The sequence below is a fragment of the Rhinopithecus bieti genome, unplaced genomic scaffold, assembly GCF_001698545.2.
Source record: "Rhinopithecus bieti isolate Rb0 unplaced genomic scaffold, ASM169854v2 scaffold_25740, whole genome shotgun sequence".
Classification (NCBI taxonomy): Eukaryota; Metazoa; Chordata; class Mammalia; order Primates; family Cercopithecidae; genus Rhinopithecus; species Rhinopithecus bieti.
Window position 1 is genome coordinate 589,049 of NW_016811705.1, and position 25,346 is coordinate 614,394.

The 25,346-nt window shown below is 38.4% G+C and overlaps 1 protein-coding gene across 3 annotated transcripts in view; it reads left to right on the forward strand.

Moving 5' to 3' along the window:
- The window catches only part of BTAF1 (B-TFIID TATA-box binding protein associated factor 1), a 105,970-nt gene extending 88,396 nt beyond the window's left edge, over positions 1-17,574 (forward strand). For 2 of the 3 annotated variants that reach the window (XM_017894702.1, XM_017894703.1), the window contains exons 31-38: positions 196-337; positions 427-557; positions 2,842-2,967; positions 5,304-5,456; positions 11,285-11,496; positions 13,173-13,332; positions 13,699-13,869; positions 15,369-16,903. In XM_017894702.1, coding sequence (XP_017750191.1) covers positions 196-337; positions 427-557; positions 2,842-2,967; positions 5,304-5,456; positions 11,285-11,496; positions 13,173-13,332; positions 13,699-13,869; positions 15,369-15,512 — 1,239 coding nt within the window. In that variant the 3' untranslated portion in view covers positions 15,513-16,903. Of the gene's footprint in view, positions 1-195; positions 338-426; positions 558-2,841; positions 2,968-5,303; positions 5,457-11,284; positions 11,497-13,172; positions 13,333-13,698; positions 13,870-15,368 lie in introns of all 3 variants that reach the window. The other variant, XM_017894701.1, reaches the window with a different exon arrangement.
- Positions 17,575-25,346: the final 7,772 nt, after the last annotated feature.

The window sequence follows — 25,346 nt, forward strand, 5'->3', positions numbered from 1 at the left end:
CTCCCTCCCTCTCTCTCCCTCTCCCTCTCTCCCTTCCCTCTCCCTCCTGGACTCAAGCAATCCTCCCATCTCAGCCTCCCAAGTACCTGGGGCCACAGGTGCATGCCCCCATGCCCAGCTAAATTTTTTTGGTATTTTTTGTAGTTGTAAGGAAATAATCCCAGTACGAAAGATAACTGGTGTTCCTGTTTACAGAACAACGTTTTGGAGCTGTGGTCATTATTCGATTTCCTCATGCCAGGATTTTTGGGTACTGAACGCCAGTTTGCTGCTCGATATGGTAAACCTATATTAGCAAGTAGGGATGCTCGAAGCTCCAGTCGAGAGCAAGAAGCAGGTATGAAAGAGATGTAATTATAACCCTGTGTAAGTGAATATAATTTATTCTTAACTTTTTTGAAGCCGTTTTCTCTTAACTATTAACAGGTGTTCTTGCTATGGATGCGCTGCACCGCCAAGTACTGCCATTTCTTTTGAGAAGAATGAAAGAAGATGTTTTGCAGGATCTTCCACCTAAAATTATTCAAGACTATTATTGTACTCTTAGTCCTCTCCAGGTTAGGAATCTCGTGTTTATCATTGTTAGTGGTATGTTTATTAGCAGATCGTTTTGTATGAGCCACAAAACTATTGAGTAAAGGGGCTTAGCCTTTGGCTTTATCAGATGCAGATAAAGCCTAAATGATGTGGATATAAGTTTGAGTGTATACATTTTGAATATAGCATGAAAACAAAATTCAGTATCATAGTTGCTTTTAAAAATTTTTTTTAAGAGACAGGGTCTTACTCTGTCACCCAGGCTGGAGTACAGTAGCTCAGTCATGGCTCACTGCAGCCTCAGCCTCTGGGTTCAAGTGATTTTCCTGCCTCAGCCTCTCAAGTAGCTGGGACTTGCTGGGACTTGCGGGCACATACTACCATGCCCGGCTAATTTTCTGATTTTTGTAGAGCCTGGGTCTTGCTGTGTTGCTCAGGCTGGTCTCAAACTCCCAGGGTCAGGGTCAAGCGGTCCTCCCACCTTGGCCTTCCAAAGTGCTGGGATTACAGGTGTGAGCCACCGTCCCAGCCTATAGTTGCTTTCTTATGTGTCTAGTTAATTGAAAAGATTGCAAGGTATTAAATTGGTAAGGAAACAAGCCAATGTTTATAAAGGCCAAAAATCTGCCTCTGAATGTTGTCAGGCTGTCCTCACAACATTATAGGTATTATTAATCCCCAGTTTTGCAAATAAAGTGACATTCAGAAAAGTTACCTACCTCGGCTACAGTCAGAGCTAATACACAATTGTACAGTGCTAATGGCATGAGTGATTTCTCAGAAACACATCATTAGGTGATTTTGTCATTGTGCAAACATCCTAGAGTGTACTTACACACACCTAGATGGTATAGCCAGTTGTTCCGAGGCTACAAACCTGTGCAACATGTTACTGTACTGAGTACAGGCAGTTGCAACACAATTGTATTTGTATATCTAAGCATAGAAAAGGTATGGTAAAAACACAATATTGTATCTTATGGGACGACCATTTTATATGTAGTCCATTGTTGACCTCAATGTCCTTGTGTAGTGCATGACTATATATCAGAGCTGAGTTTTAAACCTCGGTCAGTGGGACCTCACTCATTCCCTTTGAAGTATTATTTCATTACCTAAAAATGTTCAAAATAAATTTTGCCTTCTGCACAGTTCTGATTTTGTACATAAAGACCATTATTAAAGGAATTTATTGTGAGCCTTTCCTTGTACTTTTCTAAGGAGCTACATGGAAACTGTTCCTTGTCTTAGTAAGACGTGGCCTGGGGGTCAGAATTTTCTCTTTGAAAATTTTTTTATGTTTTAGGTTTGTATGTGTCAATCTATCTTACTATTAGGATTTGATTCACTATGGTCAAATGAATAAGAGATATACATACCCAGAAACGTACTTTTTCCCCCTCCATTGTATAGATGGTTAACCTGTTAGCAGGTATTCATCTCATCTGTTCAACTTGGGCAGGATAAGAAGTTGAGAGTTCTTTGATTCTTCTATACTATCTGCCTCATCTCTCAGGTTCCCCTTCCTTCATTTGCAAAAATTAATGTGTCTTGAAAGGAATATTTTTGTAGTAATGAAATTAAGACTTCTTAAAGTAGGTACAGTAAAGATGTCACGTGAAAAAAATCTGTGGTGATTTACTGGTTGTGGTGCTATAACATAGGCATAAAACACATGTAAGTAATCAATCTAGAGAAAGCGAGCTCCAAAGAGAATGGCATTTTGTCTTTGTTTAGCATTCACAGATTTTGTATTCTCTGATTTCTGTCCTTTAGCTCTCTAGATTATCTTTTCTTTCACATTATTTTAGCTTGTACAAGGTAGGAACCCAGACCCCAGCGTAGTGCTTTAAAACTTGACATATGTTCCCCTTTTAGGCTAGCAGTAACATTCTTGTAAAATCTGATGTCCTGAAACATACATACAGGGTCTTGATTGTGTAATTTCATTTAAGGAAGATTTTTCTCATTTACTGCTAAGGGTTCGGATTTTCTTTTATTGGTAATGTATTTATTTTCCTGAACAGTAGAAAAATTGAGTCTTGGACCATTTGACTTGTATTTTTCATATTTTAGCAGCCCAACTTAATGCGTTCATACTTGTTTTCTAAATGTAGTTTAAAGGAATTTACCAAGATGGAGTGGATAACCTGTAATTCCTGTAGTGAATTAGAGATATCACAATTTGTTTTCATTAATGAGGGCTGATTTAAATTACTACTGTTACTGGCCTTTGCTAGTTATGTGTTTTAAACAATTGAAAATAAATATACTTAAACTTCTCCCACGGGGGCCATTTTACAGGTTCAGCTCTATGAAGATTTTGCTAAGTCTCGTGCCAAGTGTGATGTTGATGAAACAGTTTCTTCAGCTGCACTTTCTGAAGAAACTGAAAAACCAAAGCTGAAAGCTACAGGCCATGTATTCCAGGTATAGATTACATTCTACTTTTTTTTTTTTCTTTTTTTGAGATGGAGTTTCACTCTGTCGTGTAGGCTAGAGTGCAGAGGCATGATCTCGGCTCACTGCAACCTCTGCCTCCTGGGTTCAAGCTATTATGCCTCAACCTCCAGACTAGCTGGGAGTAGAGGTGTGCGCCACCACGCCTGACTAATTTTTGTATTTCTAATAGAGATGGAGTTTCACTATGTTGACCAGGTTGATCTCAAACTCCTGACCTCAAGTGATCCACCTGTCTTGGCCTCCTAAAGTGGTGGGATTACAGGCATGAGCCACCGCGCCTGGCCCATTCCACTTTTTAAATGTTGAAGAATGAATTTTAATGAGGCACTTTTTATATGGAAAATAAAATATGGATCTATGTATTTTGTTTCAATATTATGTATATATTCTTGAAAATAAGTTAAAATACCTATTTAATACTACCTTTATATTAGTAAGCACTTTATATTAAAATTAAATGTATAAAATGAAATATATGTTTGTATATTATCTGAAAAGAAGGGCTTTAGAATAGAGAATCTTTTGCTTTTTTATTCAGAAAATATTAGAACACCTACTACATGGCAGTAATTTTTCAAAGTTCTGGGGTTACTTAAAACAGCGAATAAAACAGACTCCTTCCCTGGTAGAGATGAAAAATACTTAGGTATATATTATGTGTAAGACAAAACCGATAATGTGGTTATAGTGTATCAGAGTCCAGGGTAGGTTGTGGTTTCTTAATTGAGGGGCTAGGGACTGCCTCACTGAGAAGGTGACATTTGAGCAAAGATCTGAAGGAGGATTGAGGCATGCAGGTGTATGGGGGGTAAGTGAAGCACGCAGGTGTATGGGGGGGAAGTGATTCCAGGCAGAGGATACAAAAAGTACAGAAGTCTCAAGTCAGATCATGCCTCATATGCTTGAGAGAATAACAAAAAGAGGTGGCAAGTGTCACTTTAGCTTTCCCTCTTGAATAGTCCACCACAGAAAACCTCCTGCCAATAGATTAAGTACTGTAGTATTTTTAAAGATAGAAGACGGAAAAGGTAGTTGTGAAGACCTAGTTTTTTCTTTTGTTTTTTTTTTAAGAGAAGGAGTCATGTTTTGTTGCCCAGGCTGGAGTGGTGGGATCATAGCTTACTGCAACCTCAAACTCCAGGGCTCAAGCGATCCTCAGCCTCAGCTTCCTGAGTAGGTAGGACTACAGGTGCACACCACCACACCTGACTAATTAAAAAAAATTTTTTTTGGTGATAAGGTCTTGCCATGTTGCCCAAGCTGGTCTTGAACTTTTGACCTCAAGTGATTCTCCCTCCTCAGCCTCCTAAGTAGCTGGGATTATAGGTGCAAACCACTGCAACTGGCCTCTCCCACAATTTTTAATCCTAGTGCTCAGCACTGTCTTGAGCCTTGCCAATGGAACTTACTAATAAAACAACTCTGTGCCAAGGCTGAGACCCAAATCTTAAGCCAAGTAAGAGGCAGAAGAGAAAGTATGGCTGAATCAGAGAAGAGACCATATAAGGTTCTGTTTCACAAATACAACCACTTGAGACAGTCACCTAGCTCCCCTTCCCTGCTCTCCTCTCATCTGCTGAATCAGAATTTCAGGTTTATAAGGTTCTCAAGAATTTTTTTTTTTTTAAAGACCAGGTCTTGCTCTGTCACCCAAGCTGGAGTGCAATGGCATGATCTTGGCTCACTGCAACCTCCACCTCCAGGGTTCAAGCAATTTTCCTGCCTCCACCTCCCAAGTAGCTGGGATTACAGGCACATGCCATCATGCCTGGCTAATTTTTGTATTTTTAGTAGAGACAAGGTTTCACCATGTTGCCCAGCTGGTCTCGAACTGCCGACCTCAGGATCCACCCACCTCAGCCTCCTAAAGTGCAGGGTGGATTATAGGGGCGAGGTACCGTGCCTGGCCAGAAATTTTTATACTCATTGAAGTTTGAGCAGCTTTTGTGTCCAAAATGATGCCTGATTCCAGAAGCATCTGTCTGCATTACTGGGTACTTTGGGAAAGGGTTTTAAAGAAAACAAGACGCTCAATTTGTCATGCGAAGCTCATTGTCTGGTAGGGGAGACAGACAAACAGTACAATTTATATGCGTTGTAAATGTCTGCATATAAACTGCACAAGAATCTCAAATGAGACATTTGAACTGGTTCTTGAAGAATGAGTAGAAGTTTGCCAAGCAAGAAGAGGAAGAAAGGCATTCTATACAGCACAGGAAATATAGCATAAGGAAAGATACAGAGGTAAAAAATATTTGTGATATGCGAAATTGACTCATACGTACTTTTTCTTCCTCTTAAAGGCATTACAGTATTTACGCAAACTGTGCAACCATCCAGCATTAGTCTTAACTCCTCAACATCCAGAATTCAAGACCACTACCGAAAAACTGGCAGTTCAGAATTCTTCTCTACATGATATTCAACATGCCCCTAAGCTCTCGGCTTTAAAACAAGTATGTATGTCTTTTAAGTGCTAAATGTGTGTTGTACCCCAGGAATATAAATTCTTGGTAAATTTGCTTTTCTTAAAGATTACTACTGTGTTTACCATTTATTTTAAATTTGCTTAAATTTTGATACAGCTTTTATAAAATGTGGTTAAAATATATACAGCACAAAATATGCCATTTAAACCATTTTAAATGTGTAAATCTGAGGCATTATATTTACAATGTTATATAACCATCACCATTATCTTATTTCTAAAATATTTCCACCACCCAAACAGAAACTCTATATTCATCAAGCAATAATTCTTCATTCTCCCTTCCTCTAGCCCCTGGTGATCTCTATTTTCTCTATGAATTTGCCTGTTCTAAATATTTCATTTAAGTGGACTCTTAAAATATTTGTCATTTGCGGTTTGTTCATTAGTCAGTTTTATGGATATACCACATTTCATTCATCCATTTATATGTCAGTGGACACTTGGGTTGTTTTCACCTTTTGGCTATTGTGAATAATGCTGCAGTGAACGTTGGCTTACAAGTATCTATCTGAGTTACCCTTTTTAGTTCTTTTGGCTAGAGACTAAGGAGTGGAATAGGTAGGTCATATAGCATTTCTGTGTTTAACATTTTCAGGAACTGCCAAACTTTTTTTCACAATGACTATACCATTTTACACTCCCACCAGCAATGTACCAGGGTTCCAGTTTCTTCATATCCTTGCCAACACTTGTTAATTTCTTTTAATTATAGTCATCCTACTAGGTCTGAAGTGATAACTCCTTATGGATTTGATTTGCTATTCCCTAAAGACTAATGATGGTTGAGCATCTTTTCATGTGCTTATTGGACATTTCCATATCTTCTTTAGAAAAATGTGTAGTCAAGTTCTTTACCCATTTTGATTGGAGTATTTCACCTTGTTGAGTTTGAAAAGTTTTGTTTTGTTGTTTTTTGTTTTGAGATGGGGTCTCACTGTGTTGCCTAGGCTGGTCTTGAACTCCTGGCCTCAAACGATTCTCCCACCTGGGCCTGCCAAAGCCCTGGGACTATAGGCATGAGCTACCACACCCTGCCGAGAAGTTCTTCATATTCTGGATATTAAACCCTTATCATCAGACTTATGATTTGCAGATATTTTCTCCCATTCTGTAGGTTATCTTTTTACTTTCTTGATAATGTCTTTTCTGGTTTCTGATGAGAAATCAGGTGTTAATCTTACTGAAGATCCCTTTTACATGATCATTTGCTTTTTTCTTGCTGCTTTCAAGATTCTCTTTGTCTTTCAACAGTTTATAATGTGTTGATGTGGATTTCTTTATTTTACTTGGAGCTGCATACTCTATCATTTTGCTGATGTCACTCTCTTGGTGTTGCTTTTAAAAATGAATTTTTTAAAATTCTAAGATTTCAAAAGATTAAGAGAAACAATTTCAAGCACCAAAATGTTAGCACTAATGCCATTTAGTTCTAACTACCCTTATAAATGAAGATTTTAGTGTAAAATCTAGACTTAGTAATTGTTTTAGCTTGCGGTCAGTAGTTATTCTGGCCTAAAGCTCATTGAGAACAACTAATGAGTGAAGGTTTTAGATTCCACGTAGGTAAGTGTGGAAAATGTTATCTAATAGTGTATCTGGCATATATATCCAAATATATATCCTTATATCACTAAACGTAAAATGGACTGTGGACTTTCACACCACAAAACTGAAGAATGATTGTTACCTTTAGATATAAGGAATGGTTTTCTTGTTTGACCAAACTGTGGTATAGGTCTTTATATAAAATGTTCATGGTTTTCCTAACATAGCTAGTGTATTAGGTAAAGCTGTAAGATATACTTAGTCAAGGAATCCTCTAATTAGATCTATTTTCAAATAAAAATTGAATTTCATTCATATTTGAATTATACATAGGCTCTTACAGGTTTTTTTTTTCCCCCCAGCAGTTGCTGCTTAAATTGATCTCTTATTTTAGAGTATGCTTGTCACTCTGACACATCTTGAATTAAGATGCTTAGAAAGTCTGCAACTTAAAGAGACCCAGATTTTTTCTGGCTGTCCTCATGGAAGACTTTTCTACTAGCCTTCTTTTCCATTTTCTTGGTTCTTTTCAGCCAGAGTGAAGGTTCTGTCTCAGAAAGGATAAATTTCTTTTTTAAATCTAAGTACGTCTGTGCTGTGAAGTTAGAGAAGTCTTACTTGCTTTCTAAAAATCTGTTAATAGAAACATGTTTATCAGCAAGTAGTGCTGGGAGAAGTATCTAATATTCCCAAAGCTAGAATGAAAAATTCCAGGAGGCTGTAATGATGAACTAAAACTGTAGGTGAAATTTAACAGAGATAAGCAGAATCAGTTTTAAAAGAAAACACTTAGGTGTATTTTGACTTTGTGAGTCTTAGCAAATATTTTATATGAGGCAAAGTTGAGTTTGATTTGATGGCAAATTCACTATAAGAACGGTGTGAATTAGTTGCCAGTAAATAAAACTAATAGGATCTTGGCTGGGATTAATGACTATATAATGGCCAAAATGAGGGCATCGTAGTTTCACTGTATTTCATACTAGTCAGAACAAATTATTGTTTTGTTGTTGTTGTTGTTGTTGTTGTTTGAGACAGAGTCTCGCTCTGTTGCCCAGGCTGGAACGCAGTGGCACGATCTCGGCTCACTACAAATTCCGCCTCCCAGGTTCACGTCATTCTCCTGCCTCAGCCTCCTGAGTACCTGGGACTATAGGTGCCTGCCACCACGCCCGGCTGATTTTTTTTTTTTTTTTTGTATTTTTAGTAGAGACAGAGTTTCACCATGTTAGCCAGGATGGTCTTGCTCTCCTGACCTCGTGATCCGCCCACCTCGGCCTCCCAAAGTGCTGGGATTACAGGTGTGAGCCATTGCACCTGGCCCAAATTTTGAGTTTTATAGTTTTGACCAGTACAAGTGGAAGATCAAAATGGTAAAACATCTAGAAGCCATTTTATATGAGGAATGATTGAAAAAACGGGTAATTTAGCCTATGCTGAAGTTAGGGCAAAATAAAATTGAAATGCTTTCCAGGGAGTTGGCTGACCTCTCAAACACCCATTATTAGATGGCCTTGGTAAATGTTTGCTAGAGTCTAGTAATCAACTTTTCAAGGCCCTGAACTAGATCAGTCTCTCAGAGCAGACTCGGGTTATAGATTAGTGAGAATACCAAAGCATCAATTCTGCTGCCAGACAGGAATACTCATGTCAAATGGTATGTCCACATATTCAGTAGGATAGCTGCATTTGGGAAAGATTACATTAGGAAGAGTGTCTGGAAGTATGGACTTGGAGAAGTCCTAGTTGGATATCCTTAATTTAACTGGTTATCTTTAAGGTTTTGACATTGCTGCCTATGGAACTGAGTAATTGAGTGTGCATGACACAGACATTCTGATAAAATTTCACTCTGGAACTCTTATGGGATCTGTATAGGAAGTTGCACTTATAACACTTTTTTTTCTAATCCTAGAGAGAGGGTCTTACTCTGTCACTCAGGCTGGAGTACAGTGGTGTGGTCATAACTCCAACCTCAAACTCTGGGCTCAAGCAATCCTTTCACCTCAGCCTCCCAAGTAACTAGGACTACAGGTGTGCACTACCACATCTGGCTAATTTTGTTTTGTTTTTTAGAGATGGGGTCTTCCTATGTTGCCCAGGCTGGTTTGGAACTCCTGGCCTCAAGCAGTCTTCCCATATTGGCATCCCACAGTGCTGGGATTATAGGCATGGGCCACTATGCCCAGCCAATATACATTATTTATACTGGGTACCACACAGCCACGTCTCTCCTGAGACACCTTAGATAGGACTTTTTAAAAGAAACAGCTTGAATAGTAATTTGATCGCAGATTTAAGGGCAAGATGTAGGGATAATTACATCGATCAGACTTATTTATTTGGAGGAATGCCTCCCTTGTATACCATACGCTACTATATAATAAAAATCTCAAACTTTAAGGGCTGTGAGGTAGAAGAGTGAGAACATGTATTCTTCCTCAAGCATGGAATTGTGACAATAGATGTGAAATGTTGTCTACCAGGGAAGATTATTAGAGATTCAGTGCCCAAAGTTTTTATTGGTTGCTGGTCACATATACTCCCTTTGCCTAGCATGGATCAAAATTCCAGACCCTCAGAAGGCAGGTTTCAGCCTAAATCGTATTATTTGCACAATAGTTTAGGCACAGTAAACTATCATTACCAGTTAGGGACTGATGGGAAGACTCCCAAAATCCAAGTTCCAAACTTCAACCTTACAAAGAGGACTTTCTGAGGAAAACAGGGTCCTTTTCTGTACAACACCCTAAGTGTTTTACATTGAATTTGGAGTTTGCCTGGATGGCGTTTTGGTTATCTTTCCTATCAGAGCTTTTGTTTTTTTTGAGTAGCTTCTGTTAGTAGAAAGGAGAAAGCATCCTGCATGAAGATCTTAGGTTGGCCCGGTGAAGTGGCTCATGCCTATAATCCCAGCACTTTGGGAGGCCAAGGCAGATCACCTAAGGTCAGGAGTTTGAAACCAACCTGGCCAACATAGCGAAACCCCATCTCTACTAAAATTACAAAAATTTGCTGGGCGTGATGGTGGGCATCTGTAATCCCAACTACTCTGGTGGCTGAAGCAGAATATCTTAAACCCAGGAGTTGGAGGTTGCAGTGAGCCAAGACCACACCACTGCACTCCAGCCTGAGCAATACGGGGAGACTCCATCTCCAATAAAGAAAAAGATCTTAGATTTTGTTTTTGCAACCTCCGCCTTCGGGGTTCCAGCAATTCTCCTGTCTCAGCCTCCCAAGTAGCTGGGACTACAGGTGTATGCCACTACACCTGGCTGTTTTGTATTTTTAGTAGAGACAGGATTTCGCCATGTTGGCCCGGTTGGTCTCGAACTCTTGACCTCAAGTGATTTGCCTGCCTTGGCCTCCCAAAGTGCTGGGATTACAGGTATATAAGCCACCACTGCTGGCCCAGCCAGCTCTTAGATTTTGAACAGAGTTCAGTAATACCTGAAATACTATGGTTGAAGAATAGTACTATTGGGTATACTGTTTGTCAAATTGATCTAAACATGATTCTCTTGGGTTTTATTCAATCATTTATTTATTGTACTTGCTGTGTGCAAGACACCGAACCACTTTAGGAATAAGTATAAATGATCTATAGCAAAGTGTGGTTTCTGCCATTAAAGATCTTGGTCTACAGATAGAGTAATAAGCTCTCTTGAAAAGAATCCAAATCTAGCTAAATGCTTCTTTTCTATAATTTTTTCTGCCAAATGTGGCTACTCCATTGTTTTCTTCATACATTATTGAATAACCCTTTATGAACCAGTTTGCCTATGGCATCTTCTTTGTCATTACTTTCAATAAACATTTATTGAGGCTTTAGCCTCAAGGATTGAGGAAAAGGAACGTAGTTTTGTTATTAGATAAACTTCTGGGCTGGGCGTGGTGGCTCATACCTATAATCCTTGCACTTTGGGAGGCCAAAGCAGGAGGGTCACTTGAGCTCAGGAGTTCAAGACCAGCCTGAACAACATAGTGAGACCTTGAATCTATAAAAAAAAAAATTAAATGAAAACTTCTGAAGAGGTGATCAGGGAACTCTAAGCCTGAGTACCTCAAAAACTAGTTCAGTGTGCTGCAGGGTGACAGATTGCAGCCCAAAGTGCTAATCTGCTTTCCAGATTTCAGGTACATTTAACCTTTTCTTGCCACAGAGAGAAATGTCACAGTGAGATTGCTTATCTACTGTTATTGAACACTTATGTAGTTGTTCTTGTTTTTCTTCTTCTTCTTCCTAAGTTGCTGTTGGACTGCGGTTTGGGAAATGGCAGTACTTCCGAGAGTGGCACAGAGTCTGTTGTGGCCCAGCACAGGATCCTGATCTTCTGTCAGCTGAAAAGCATGCTTGATATAGTAGAGCATGATCTCCTCAAACCTCACTTGCCCTCTATCACTTACTTGAGATTAGATGGCAGCATACCTCCTGGTCAGAGGCATTCCATTGTTTCCCGGTACGTGACTTCTAAGACTCTTATTCGTAAATAAATATATTATTACTTACATAGAAGTTTGCCCTGTGAAATATTTTCATTGGCTAAGTATCTGCAAATGTGTTTTTTTAATTGTTTACTTACATAGAAGTTTGCCCGGTGAAATATTTTCATTGGCTAAGTATCTGCAAATGTGTTTTTTTAATTGTTTAATCCACCCCAAATAAACCCCTTTTTATATATAGAACTACAGAAATACAATCGAATAGATTATTTGTTTAGTATATGAAAAGGTATGACTATAATAGGAAAGCACTCTGAAGAGCATGAAAGAAATTTAAGGCATCAACCAACAGTAGGGATGACTACTTCCCCCTTCCTTACCTTTTTGGGAGGATTAGGGTGAGAGGAACCAAACAAATGACTTAGATAAAATCTCCATCCTAATTCCTGTTTGTGCACTGAGAACAAGTTGGAATCTGGCCCAGCTAGGAAGCAGAACTGGTGAGTGCAGTGTTCACATGTGGTCTGCAGCCTCTACTTTTAAAAATCTCAGTGGTTGCTTTTTTAAAAATGCAGATTCCTAGGTTCTGCTTAGTCCCAAAGCTGCTGACTTCAAGAGCAGGCATTTTTAACAAGCATCCCAGCCGGGCGCGCTGACTCACACCTGTAATCCCAGCACTTTGGGAGGCCAAGGTGGGTGGATTACTTAAGGTCAGGAGTTCAAGACCAGCCTGGCCAACACGGTGAAATTCCTTCTCTACTAAAAATACAAAAATTAGCTGGGTGTGGTGGCACATGCTTGTAATCCCAGCTACTCTGGAGGCTGAGACAGGAGAATGTCTTGAACCTGGGATGCAAAGGTTGCAGTGAGCAGAGATCAGATTGAGCCACTGTACTCTATCTTGAGCAACAGAGCAAGACTGTCTCAAAAAACAAGCATCCCTAAGAGATCATTAGGCACAATAAAGTTAGAGACCCCAGGAAAGGACTTTGGAGGCCAACAGGCTCAGGTTTGACTCCTGACTCTGCTATTTAAGCAGTGTTCTCTTGGGCCTGTTTATCATTCACACAGCCTCAGTCTAAAATAGGGATATTGGTAATAATACCCTTATAGAGCTATGGTAACAATTAAAATAATGCATATAATGCATATAAAATACAAAGCCTATTGCTTGACTTGTAGTAAGGATAATAAGTCATAGCTTGATAGCTGCATCTTTAATGTTAGTTTTTTCTTTTTCCTAGAAGTTACTAGATATCCTTTGTCAGTGTCTTCTAGGACTAGTATAAAAGTAGCAACCCTAACACTCTCACCTTCTGTCTTCCCTGAATGAAAGTCTAGCCTGTTCATACTTTTCTCTGTCCCCATACTTTAAAGGTTCGTAGTTGGGTTTATCTTAATTATAATTAACATTTAATTATATTTTTGCAAGTTAGTCCTTAACTGATGTTACTAAATTCAATGCAGTTTGCCTTATTTTGTATTTATGAAATTCCTGACTAGCTTTAGAATGCTCTCTTTTGCTAAAAACGTTATATATATTGGGAGGATATTTTTCTCAGATGATCACATAAGTATCCCTATTGTGGATTTTAAAGCAGCATTTTCATTTGTGCTCTTTAATTTTATTTTAACAGTTTCTGTTATAGGACTTAGGAATGGACTAATTTTGTTTTTGTTATCTATCTTTTAGGTTTAATAATGACCCATCTATAGACGTTCTGTTACTTACCACTCACGTTGGTGGCCTGGGACTTAATTTGACAGGCGCTGACACAGTAGTCTTTGTGGAGCATGACTGGAATCCTATGCGAGATCTACAAGCCATGGACCGGGCCCATCGCATTGGGCAGGTAAAAGTCAATTTTACCTCACAGATGTTAACCTGTGCATGAAAATATACTCCCCCAAAAAGATGGGAAACCTTGGTTTAGTTCTTGCTCTGGTGTTAACATACATGTGTTATGATCTTGGACAGATGACTTTTCTGTAGTATCACTTCCTCATGCATTAAATGAGTGCTAGCACTAAGAAAACCTGGATCACTGTTCATCCCTAATATTCTGTGATTGCTACACACATTTTGAGCTCATGTGGCCAGACAAAAATCCAACCCTGATTAGGTAGTAGAAAATAGTACAAGTCTAAAGACACTCTGACTTGTTGGAACCTCAAAGCTTAATATGTATTACAGTTGTTTAACTGTTTTTCTTATCCAGAAACGTGTGGTTAACGTATACCGATTGATAACCAGGGGAACATTGGAAGAAAAAATAATGGGGTTGCAGAAATTCAAGATGAACATAGCGAATACCGTTATTAGCCAAGAGAATTCTAGTTTGCAGAGCATGGGGACTGATCAGCTTCTTGATCTGTTTACTCTTGATAAGGTAAAGAAACAATTTGTTGTATCTTTAATGAGTCACAGGCTTCCTGCGACTGCTAAGTTGAAAGTATTAAAGGAGCAGCAAAATGCATTCACTTTAGTATCCATGAGATCACCATTGGAGGGAATTTTTGGTTCCCAGATAAACTCTGCAGCATACTACGGAATGTGTGAAGTTTTGATTTTTTTTTTTTTTTTTTTTTTTTCCCATTGATGTCTTCAATGTCTTGCCTCAGGTTTCTTTCCTTAGTCCTTTTCTGCTTAAGCACAGCTTATCACTGGAGTCAGTAAGACTAATGGATGAGAGTTCTTGGCCCTGCCTCCTGTTAACCTTAGGCAGATTATCTCTCTGAGCTTCTATACCTATTTTACTACATGGTTGTGAGGTAAGATAATATATGTAAGCAGTCAGAAAGGACATCTAGTGGAGATTCTCAATAAATAATAGCCATTATTATTGCAGATGATGGAACTAATACATCAGATAACAATCTATAATCAAAAGGATGCACCACTTGGAAATATTAGTGAGTCTAATATTGTAAAACCAATATAGTTAGATTTAAAGTCCTATATAGGTTCAGAAAATCCACTGCATACTAAGTATAAATTATGATGTGAAATAGCCTTATATGATGAAATTAAAACTAGCTGTAATAACAGAAGTGTACTTTCAAGTAAGAGAAAATCGTTCTGCCATATTATGTATATGTTAAACCACATTTGAAATATGTCTAGTTTGGGGTGCTACATTTTCAATGGTAACAAATTAGGTCCCCGGTGGCCAGAATGGAGGCAGGTTCTTCAATCATGTCATATTAAGTCAAGATAAAGTTGAAAGAATGAGACATGTTTAACATAGAAAAAAGAAGGCTCAAAGAAACATGCATAGCTGTCTTCAAATAGCTTTTATTCTGTTTGAGGGAATATTCTTATGGGTGACTTTCAGTGAGTAGAACTGGGCTCAGAGGGATGTTTTAGGGAAATGGCCTATTGCCATAAAAGGCACTATTTAGATAATTGGCAGAATTTGAAAACAGACTATATATTGGAACATTTTCATATCGGTGTTAGGTTTCCTTAATCTGATCTTTATATGGTTATGTAAGAGAATATTCTTGTTCTTAGGAATACATGCCGATTCCTCTCAAAGGATAAAAGGACATGATGTCTACAACTTTCTCTCAAATTGTTAAGGGAAAAAACTGATATCTAACTATATTTCTGACATCCATATATACATACACATATATAAATGGTGAGAGAGATTGATAAAGCAAATAAGTTCTTTGATATGTTCTTACAATTCTTCCATAATTTTGAAGTTCTTTCCAAATAAGAAACTGACAGATAAATATGTTTGGAGATCATGAATTTCCCCATCACTTAAAGTACTCAATTCTGTTGAATAATTGTAGTATTAGAAACAAGTGTGATTTTAAATAAAAGTACAATTTGTGAAGTTAACCTCTCATTTTATTTTTTTTGCCAATTTTTCTTAAGGATGGCAAAGCAGAAAAAGCTGACACCTCTACTTCTGGGAAAGCAAGTATGAAATCAATTCTTGAAAACCTGAGTGATCTTTGGGATCAAGAACAGTATGATTCAGAGTACAGCCTGGAAAATTTTATGCATTCTCTCAAGTAACTATCAAATATTGTAAATGCAATTGCTGCTAGTTCAGTTACATTTCTGCTGATATTCAGCAAATTTCTAAGTTTATGGTGAACTTTTAACTCAATGTGTAAATAGATCTGGAGAATATTCAGCATAATGCTGGCTCTTGTTTCACTGGGGGAAACAAGTTATTCTCAAATATTTGCACTGTATTAAATTTAAATGTTAATGTGAAATGGTTTAAATTTTACATGCTGAAAAGCTGCAGAGCAGAGGAACCAAACCAGGTTTATTTGTGCTACCAGGAGGTGTTCTTACTGGGAACAGGCCTCCTATCTTTAGTCACTTTGTACAGGATGATATCCATGAGTACTTTAGTGTTTGTGTATGTTTTTTCTTTTAAATAGAACTTGTTTTTATAATTGATTTAAAATAGGGCTTTTTTTCTATAAAAGCCTTAATGAGCCATAATTTTAAGAATATAAGAATAATGACTATGATATTGGTCAGTCTTAGAACATAAAAATGTCAGACAATGAATTTAATCGGGCCCTTGGTGGAAACATTTATATATTTAATGCAGATGCATAGTGTTTTTCAAATCTTTAACATCATTTTTTCAACTTTTAAGATATAATATCAACTATCCTAAATACAGGTAATGGTATATTTAAGGCTACCATAACATCCTATTTAGAGGGTGGTTTTTTTTAATTTATCTAATGGCTACAGTATAGCCAGATTCAAATAACATATGTACTCAATAGGTTTCAATCATATAAATAATATATTTTTTGTAACTATGAACATATACAGTTTTCCAGAAGTAGATTTTACACTGTTTAGAATTCCAACACCTATGGTGGAAAGACTGTTTGTTGTAGTAATGCATGGCTGAAGCATAAAAGGGAGAGATGAGATAATTTCTTTATATACACAAACATACATGAATATGCATATCTATATGCATAGATGTACCTATCCTGCACCCACAAAGGTGCCTGACATTGGCACTAAAATCATGTAGTTATACTGGGCAGCAATAATAATTGGGCATGAGGCTGATTACTCAGTGGTGAGGGTAGGTATATGTAGATAGATGTGCATGTATGTGTTTGTATATATAATTTTATAAGTTTCACACATAAATTAATACATGCCTGTGTGCATACATATGTATGGGATATATTTGTATATATATGTACAGATAATAAACATCCCCAAGGTTTGTGGCTGGCCATACACATAGGCATCAGTTTAACAACCATCAGACCTCAGCTGTACAATAACAGGTGTTTTGTTTAATTAAAATTATACTGTTCTGCAGCATTTAGACATTTGTCACATTTCATTAGCTTTGACAACCATACTATAACATTAAACCTAGCATTCCACAAGAGAATAAATATAAGATTGAAACTCTAAAATATATGCAACTGTGTGTTATTTGTAGGAAATGGTCACTAGAAAGAGCAAAAGATTATTCGGGTGTACAAGTTTTTTTTCATTGTTTAGGATTTTAACTCAAAACTTTATGTAGAAGAACATTTCAGTATATTTGAGTTGAATATTTTTTTATTAACTATTTATTTGCTAGTTCCATAAACCAGCTCTTTAACATAACTCATGGTAATTGATATTTTCTAAGAATAAGTACAGAGCAATATATCATTAAAGGGCTATGAAGGGGCAAAAGAAATCACACCACAAAAATTAGTACTTTTTCCCAATTTGAAATGTCAGAGCTAGAAGTCAGATGTTTAGGCTGTTTAAACTTTCTAAGAGTTTAATAAAAAAGTGTGTATTTCTAGAAGGATGACTAGGAAAATGATGTGTGGTTGCTTCTGAATGGGAAACAGGAGTCAGGGCTGACAGGAAAACTTAGAATGGCTGTAACATTTTAAAAATAATCTTGAGTTGTGAAATAGTAAATCACACATTCCAACTTTTCCATAGAAAGGAAAACACGTAAACAGGTAAGAACTAAGTATTCTCAATTAAATGACCCAGTCATTGTAGTACATCTTAAAAATAATGAAGAGATGTGGAGAATTGAACTGAGTAATGAATGATATTAAAGAACTGTCAATTTTATGGATGTGATGATTTGGTAGTTGTTTTTTTCAATGTATGGGTGTGGGAAATAAAACAAGCCTGATTGATAGAATGTTAACTATTTTAAACTGGGATTTGGGTTCATAGATATCCATTGTACTATTTCCCTTGGTTTTTGTGTGTTTATGATAGGAAATAGCAAACTTAAATACAGATTCAGAGATTATTAGTCTTAGCATTTGGGTTTCTTGTAGGAAAATCTTAACATCTGGGGCCTGGGTATAATTTTGTTTCATATATACACTCATATATATGCTTATTGTATATGCTTATTTATTCTAGAAACATTTCTCCAAAAAATATTCTAGTGAAAGGGTAAAAGTCTTTGATGTTGGGACTGATTGAACTGGTATAGCATTATTGCTTCTAGATGATTTATATGAACTTATTCAAAAGTAAATATTCCCCTGAAGCTATTTAAGAATGTGATCACTTAGAGACAAAAGTGGAACTCGAACATAATAGAAATTACAGAAAAGTAACAAGCACTCCATCACACATATGTTCTAAATATTTAATCCTAATAGGATCTTCTACCTCCTGCACACCTCCCATGCTGGCACCAGTGGAGTCTAAAGTGAAATTGGGCTGGGCACAGTGGCTTATGCCTATGGGAGGCCAAGGCAGGAGGATCACTTGAGCCCAGGAGTTCAAGACCAACCTGGGCAACATAGCGAGATCCTGTCTCTACAAAAAATAAAAAAATAGCCAGGCACAGTGGCATGCTTTTCTAGTCCCAGCTACTCAGGAAGCTAGCCAAGTTTGAGGTCACAGTGAGCTACAACTTCACCACTGTGCTCTAGCTGGGTGACAGGGCAAGACCCTGTCTCAAAAATAATAATAATGTGAAATTGATTGCAGGTACACCTGTTGTCAGATGCCAGAGGACTCAAGATGAATCAATAAAACAAAAACTTGAGTTATATCAATTAATAGAAAATGTTTCCTATTTATGCACAACATTTTCTTTTCTTTCTTTTTTTTTTTTTGCGATGGCGTTTCTTGTCACCCAGGCTGGAGTGCAGTGGTGCCATCTTGGCTCACTGCAACTTCTGCCTCCAGGGTTGAAGCCATTCTCCTGCCCCAGCCCTCTCGAGTAGCTGGAACTACAGGTGCCCACCACCACGCCCAACTGATTTTTGTATTTTTAGTAGAGACGGGGTTTTGCCATGTTGGCCAGGCTGGTCTTGAACTCCTGACCTCAGGTGATCCACCCGCCTTGGCCTCCCAAAGTTTTGGGATTACAGGCATGAGCCACCATGCTCGGCCTATACACAGCACTTTCAACCACCATCTATAAGGAGATACAAAGTGCCTCCTGCTTCAAGAGAGGGTTCCTATGAGTCTATAATAAATTCACTAAAACCAGTGAAGTTCTGTTAAATATAGGGGCTGAGATCCTAATTTCCATGTAGAGACAAGAAAATTAGTCCCCTCCATAAATCTGCAAAGAGATCACGTATTCAAGTAGGAATAGATCCGTGAGCACACACACACAAAGTTATCTATATGAAATCAGAATCCCCGGCCTTTACCTTGGGTTTAAGTGTAATGTCTGGGTTTATGCTAAGTGTTTTATACTGTAAGAACCACAAGTCAAGAAAATAAAATCAATTCTGGCACCCCAGCAGAAACAAATACAAAAACTGCCCTCTAGGGAGAGTTTCTAATAGGGTCCCATAGGATTATCATAGAAGGAAAGATAAAGCTTACATACAGGAGGAAAAGTCAGCAGATACAAGTAGAATTAATTAAGAAGTGCAAATAAATCATAAAACAGGAAAATACGATGAGAGATTCGACATTTGAAAACCAATAAATGAGAAATAGTTCTGAATGCATTTTACACACAGTTGAAGAGAGAATTTGTGAACTGGAATGTTGAACAAGAGAATCTTGTTAGGAGGTCCAGAAGGAAAGGGAGATCATGGGAACAGAGACAAGTCACTCTTAGGACTATTTTTTATATGCCCCTGCATCTAATCCATCAACAGTTTCTACCATCTCTAGCTACAAAATATATTTCAAATGTCTTCACCTGTCTTCATCTCCACTGCTACCACTGTAGTTCTGTAATACCCTAACTTGTGTTAACGTGGTTGACTCTCTTAGCTGAGAAAGCCTGACGATTCCATTTGGCTCCTTCATTTGCCAAACACATTAAGGGCTCCTTACCCACCCGCTTCCTCAAGGACTTAACTTGTGCAAGCACATCAAAGAGTGCAGTTAACTGATAAGGTACTGTGGCAAGCTATGTCCACAGTTCCCAGGAATTTGCTCTGGTGATAGTACTCTAAAGCCCCCGTGTTTGTGTCTGGCAGATAACACCCAGAGCCCCCACACCTATCACCTTGTGATGAATTTAAAGCCCCTGCACTTGGAACTGTTTGTTTTCCTGTAACCATTTGTCTTTTTAACTTTTTTACCTGTTTCACTTCTGTAAGATTGCTACAGCTCGGGTCTCCCTCCCCTCTCTAAGCCAGAGTATGAAGGAAAATCTAGCCCCTTCTTCGAGGCCGAGAGAATTTTGAGCGCTAGCCATCTCTCGGTCGCTGGCTAATAAAGGACTCCTGAATTGGTCTCAGAGTGTGGCGTTTCTCTGTAACTTGCTTGGTTACAACAGTTCCCACCACCACCTTGCCTCTCCTAGACTACTGTTGTCTTACTGGTCTTCCTACTTGCTGAATCCTCCGGTTTCGTCTTGTCATCCTCAGACCAAATCAGAATTCCTTACTATAAGCCCTACAAGTTGTGGCGCTTGCCCATCCCTCTGACTTTGTCTCCTGTCATATCCAACTATGTTTACCTCCAATCAAGTCAGTATGCCCTCCTTGCTATGCCTCAACACAAAACTACATGTGTTTCCATCTTAGTTTTGATTCTCGTACAGCTGGGTAAATGGTATGTATCATGGGGGAGATGGGGAAGACTGAAAAGGGAGTAAATTGCGGGTGGGTGGAGGTGGAAAGTAGGAAGTCAAGAATTCTGTTTGTTCATGTTAAACTTGAGGTGCCTGTTAGATGTATCAAAGTAAGGATACAGAGTAGGCAGGCAGATACAGGAGTCTGGAACTCAACGGAAAGGTCAAGACTGGAGAGAGAAATTTAGAAGACAGTATTTTAAGGTATGGGTCTGCATGAGAGCTCCTGGGGTTTACTTATATAATGGAATCCTATAGAGCAGTAAGAAGTCAATGAGTAAGAAAACATTGTTGAATCTCAAAACAGCAGTGAGTTTTTAAAAAGTATACTTTGAGTCCATTTAGATGAAGATCAAAAACACAATATTGTTTATGGCTATACAAAAACACAATCACACATTTGGTTATTTCACATTTTAAGAATAAAAATTGTCAGTCATATGAACATTTACTGACTGTTTCCTACTATGTACTAGACACACTGGGAGAAACTCAAAGACCAGTGAGGAAGGAGGATACTGCAGCCAACAGTTGGCATTGTTACATTAGTTTTAGAAAAAGTAGACTTCAGGCAAAAAGTATTACTTGGAGTAAAGAGGGTATCTCCTAAAGATATTCAGGCCCAGACGTGGTGGCTCACACCTGTAATCCCAGCAATTTGGGAGGCCAAGGCCGGCAGAACACCTGAGGTCAGGAGTTTGAGAACGGCCTGGCTGACATGACAAAACCTCATCTCTACTAAAAATACAAAAAAAAAAAAAAAAAAAAAAAATTAGCTGGGCATGGTGCTGCAAACCTGTAGTCCCCAGACAGTTGAGAGGCTGAGACAGGAGAATCGCTTGAACCTGGAAGGCGGAGGCTGCAGTAAGCCAAGATCACGCCACTGCACTCCAGCCTGGGCGACAGAGTGAGACTCAGTCTCAAACAACAACAACAAAAAAGATACATCCAAAAAAAAAAAGATTCGGTTAACCAGGAGAATAAAGCAATTCTAAGTTGATACGCACTTCAAAAACATGAAGCAAACATGGACAAAACCACAAAAAGAAATGGACAAGTCCAAGGTCATAGTGGGATTTTAACACACCTCTCTCAATAAAACAAGAAGAAAACATGCAATAAGATAGAGACAATTTTAGTAGTGAGTAAGTGTGATTTGACTCATACGTATACTCATATATATAGGTGTGTGTATGTGTGTGTGTGTGTGTGTGTATAGAGACAGAAAGAGATACTTTTTTTTTTTTTTTGAGATGGAGTTTCGCTCTTGTTGCCCAGGCTGGAGTGCAGTGGTGCAATCTTCGCTCACTACTACCTCCACCTCCTGGGTTTAAGTGATTCTCCTGCCTCAGCCTCCCAAGTAGCTGGGATTACAAGAATGCACCACCATGCCTGGCTAATTTTTTGTATTTAGTAGAGATGGGGTTTCACCGTATTGATCAGTCTGGTCTTGAACTCCTGACCTCAGGTGATCCACTTGCCTCAGCCTCCCAAAGTGCTGGGATTACAGATGTGAGCCATTGTGCCCAGCTGAAAGAAACTTAACAACTTCAGCATACAATCTGCATTCTTTGGAAGCTCATGTGGAACACAGACCCAAAGTGACCATTATGCTGAGCCATAACGTCTGGCAAATTTCAAGAAATTGAAATCATACATACTGTCCTCTTTCTCTGCTCCTATTCGACAGTATACCTTAGATCCTAGCCAGTATGGTAACACAGTAAAAATAGGAAGACAATATAGATGAGAAAGCAAGGAAGCTTTCTTTATTCACAAACAACATGACTGGGTGGAAAATCCCAAGAATCTACCAAAAAAAAAAAAAAAGCTTCTAGAATTAAGTGATTTAGCAAGCAACAAAATCCAGGAAATAGATGAAAGTTTTACAAAATATGTAAAAGGTCTGCTGAAAACTATACAACAGATAAATCAAAAGACCTTCAAAATAGATGTACCATGTTCATGGAACACTTAGAAGTGGTTAAGGTAATTTTATTTGTTTTACATCAATTAAAAAAGAGATTGAGAAAACTGCTAACAAAAAGAAAGCTGGGATAGCTCGAAGAATTCATAACAAAATTATTAGCGATAAAGAGGGGCATTGTATAATAAAGGGACCAATTCTCCATGAAAATAACAATTTTTAATGTGTACACACATTCTAATGTGTAACAACAGAGCATCCAAATATGTGAGGTAAAAATGGCTAGAACTGCAAGGAGAAATAAACAAATCTGCTATAATAGTTAGAGGCTTCACACATTTCTCTCAATAACTGACAGATCTAACAGGCAGAAAATCCTAAGGATTTTCTGAACAATAGTCAACAGAAGAGTAAACATACTTCTCAAGCTGACATGGAGCATTGACCAGGGTACACCATATTCTGGGCCATCACACCTCAACAAACTTAAGTATGCTCTTAGACACAATGGGATTAAACTACAAATCAATTAACAGAAAGATAGCTAGATAATCTCCAAATATTTGGGGGTTTAACACATGGGTCAAAGAAGAAATCTCAAGAGAAATTAAAAATATTTTGAAGACAGTGAAAATACAACTTGATGGGATGTGGTAAAAGCACTTAAGAGAAATTTATAGCATTGAAGGCAGTTAGTAATTGAAGAAAGATCTAAAATCTAAGCTTTCACTTTAGGAAATTAGAGAAAGAAGAGTAATAAACTAATGCAAACGGGAGAAAAATAAAAATTAGAGCACAAAAAATCATTGAAAATAGGAAAAGAAAATCAATAAACAATAAATCTCTGACCAGGCTAACAAAGAAAAAAGAGAGAAGACATTGCTCATATCAGAGAGGCCATCCCTATTGAGAACACGGGCATTAAAAAGATAATAAAGGAATATGATTAACAACTCTGCCCACAAACTTGATAACATGAAACGGATCAGTTCCTTGAAAGGCGCAATCTACTAAAATCCACACAAGGAGAAATAGATAATCTGAATAGGCCCATATCTACTAAAGAAATTGAATCAATAGTTTTCTGAAACAGAAAACTCCAGACTGAGATGTTTTTACTGATGAATTCTACCAAGTATCTAAAGAAGAAATGATATCAATTCTCTATAGTGTCTTCCAGAAGGTAGACGCCAAAGGAATTCTTCCCCTGCTCATTGTATGAGGACAGCAATACAGAAGCATCTCCCTCACCACCAATCCATGGTTGCTCTTTCCTTCTTTTCTTTTTTTTTTTTTTTTTTTTTTTTTTTTTTTTGAGACAGAGTCTCACTCTGTCGCCCAGGCTGGAGTGCAGTGGCACAATCTTGGCTCACTGCAACCTCCACCTCCTGGGTTCAAGTGTTTCTCCTGCCTCAGCCCCGCAAGTACCTGGGATTACAGGTGTGCACCCACCATGCCTGGCTAATTTTTGTATTTTGTAATTTTGTATTTTTAATTTTTGAAGTGACAGGGTTTCACCATGTCAGCCAGGCTGGTCTCGAACTCCTGACCTCAGGTGACCCACCTGCCTTGGTCTCCCAAAGCACTGGGTTTACAGGCATGAGCCACCGTTCCTGGCCTCCTCTTGTTCAGTTACCTGTGGTCAATTGTGGTCTGAAAGTATTAAATAGAAAGTTGCAGAAATAAACAATTTGTAAGTTTAAGCATCATGCTGGGTAACATCATGAAATCTCTTGCCATTCTGCTCCATTTCACCTGGATGTGAATAATCTTGTCTAGCATATTCATACCCTGTATACATTACCACCCATAGTCACTGATACTGTCTGCTCCTGACATCCAGCCATCAACATCATTACAGCTTGATGATCCAGGATCACCTGAAGCAAATGATCCCCCTGAGGTATTAATATCATCACGTCAAAGTGGCCTAAGGGTACCTCACAATGCCTGCACCATTCACCTCACTTCCCCTCGTTGAATTTTATCATTGCATCATCACAAGAAGGGTGGGGTATGGCAAAAAAGATAGAGAGACCACATTTGCATAACAATTACTCTATTTTATCAGTGGTGGTTGTTAAGTTCTTACTGTGCCTAATTAAACTTTAAACTTTATCATAGGCGTGTATATATAGGAGAAAACATAGTATATACAGGCTTCAGTAATATGTGGTTTCAGGCATCCACTGGGGGTTTTGAAACATGTTCACCACCGATAAGGTGGGGACTGTTGTGGACTACTGTACTCTAATATAAAACCAGATAAAGACATTACAAGGGCCGGGCACGGTGGCTCAAGCCTGTAATCCCAGCACTTTGGGAGGCCGAGACGGGCGGATCACGAGGTCAGGAGATCGAGACCATCCTGACTAACACGGTGAAACCCCGTCTCTACTAAAACTACAAAAAACTAGCCGGGCGAGGTGGCGGGGCCTGTAGTCCCAGCTACCCGGGAGGCTGAGGCAGGAGAATGGCGTGAACCCGGGAGGCGGAGCTTGCAGTGAGCTGAGATCCGGCCACAGCACTCCAGCCTGGGTGACAGAGCGAGACTCCGTCTCAAAAAAAAAAAAAGACATTACAAGAAAGAAAAACTATGCACCAATATCTCTCATGAACATAAATGCAAAAATCCTTGCTATAGAACTTCTAGAAAATAACATACAAGAAAATCTAGATGACCTAGGATTTAGTGATGACTTTTTAGATACAACACCAAAGACACCATCTGTGAAAGAAAATAACTATTAAGTGAAAGATGCTAGGCCAGGCGCCATGACTCACGTCTTTAATCCCAGCACTTTAGGAGGCCAAGGCAGGCAGATCACTTGAGGTCAGGAGTTCAAGACCAACCTGGCTAACATGGCAAAACCCGATCTCTACAAAGTAAAAAATAAAAAAT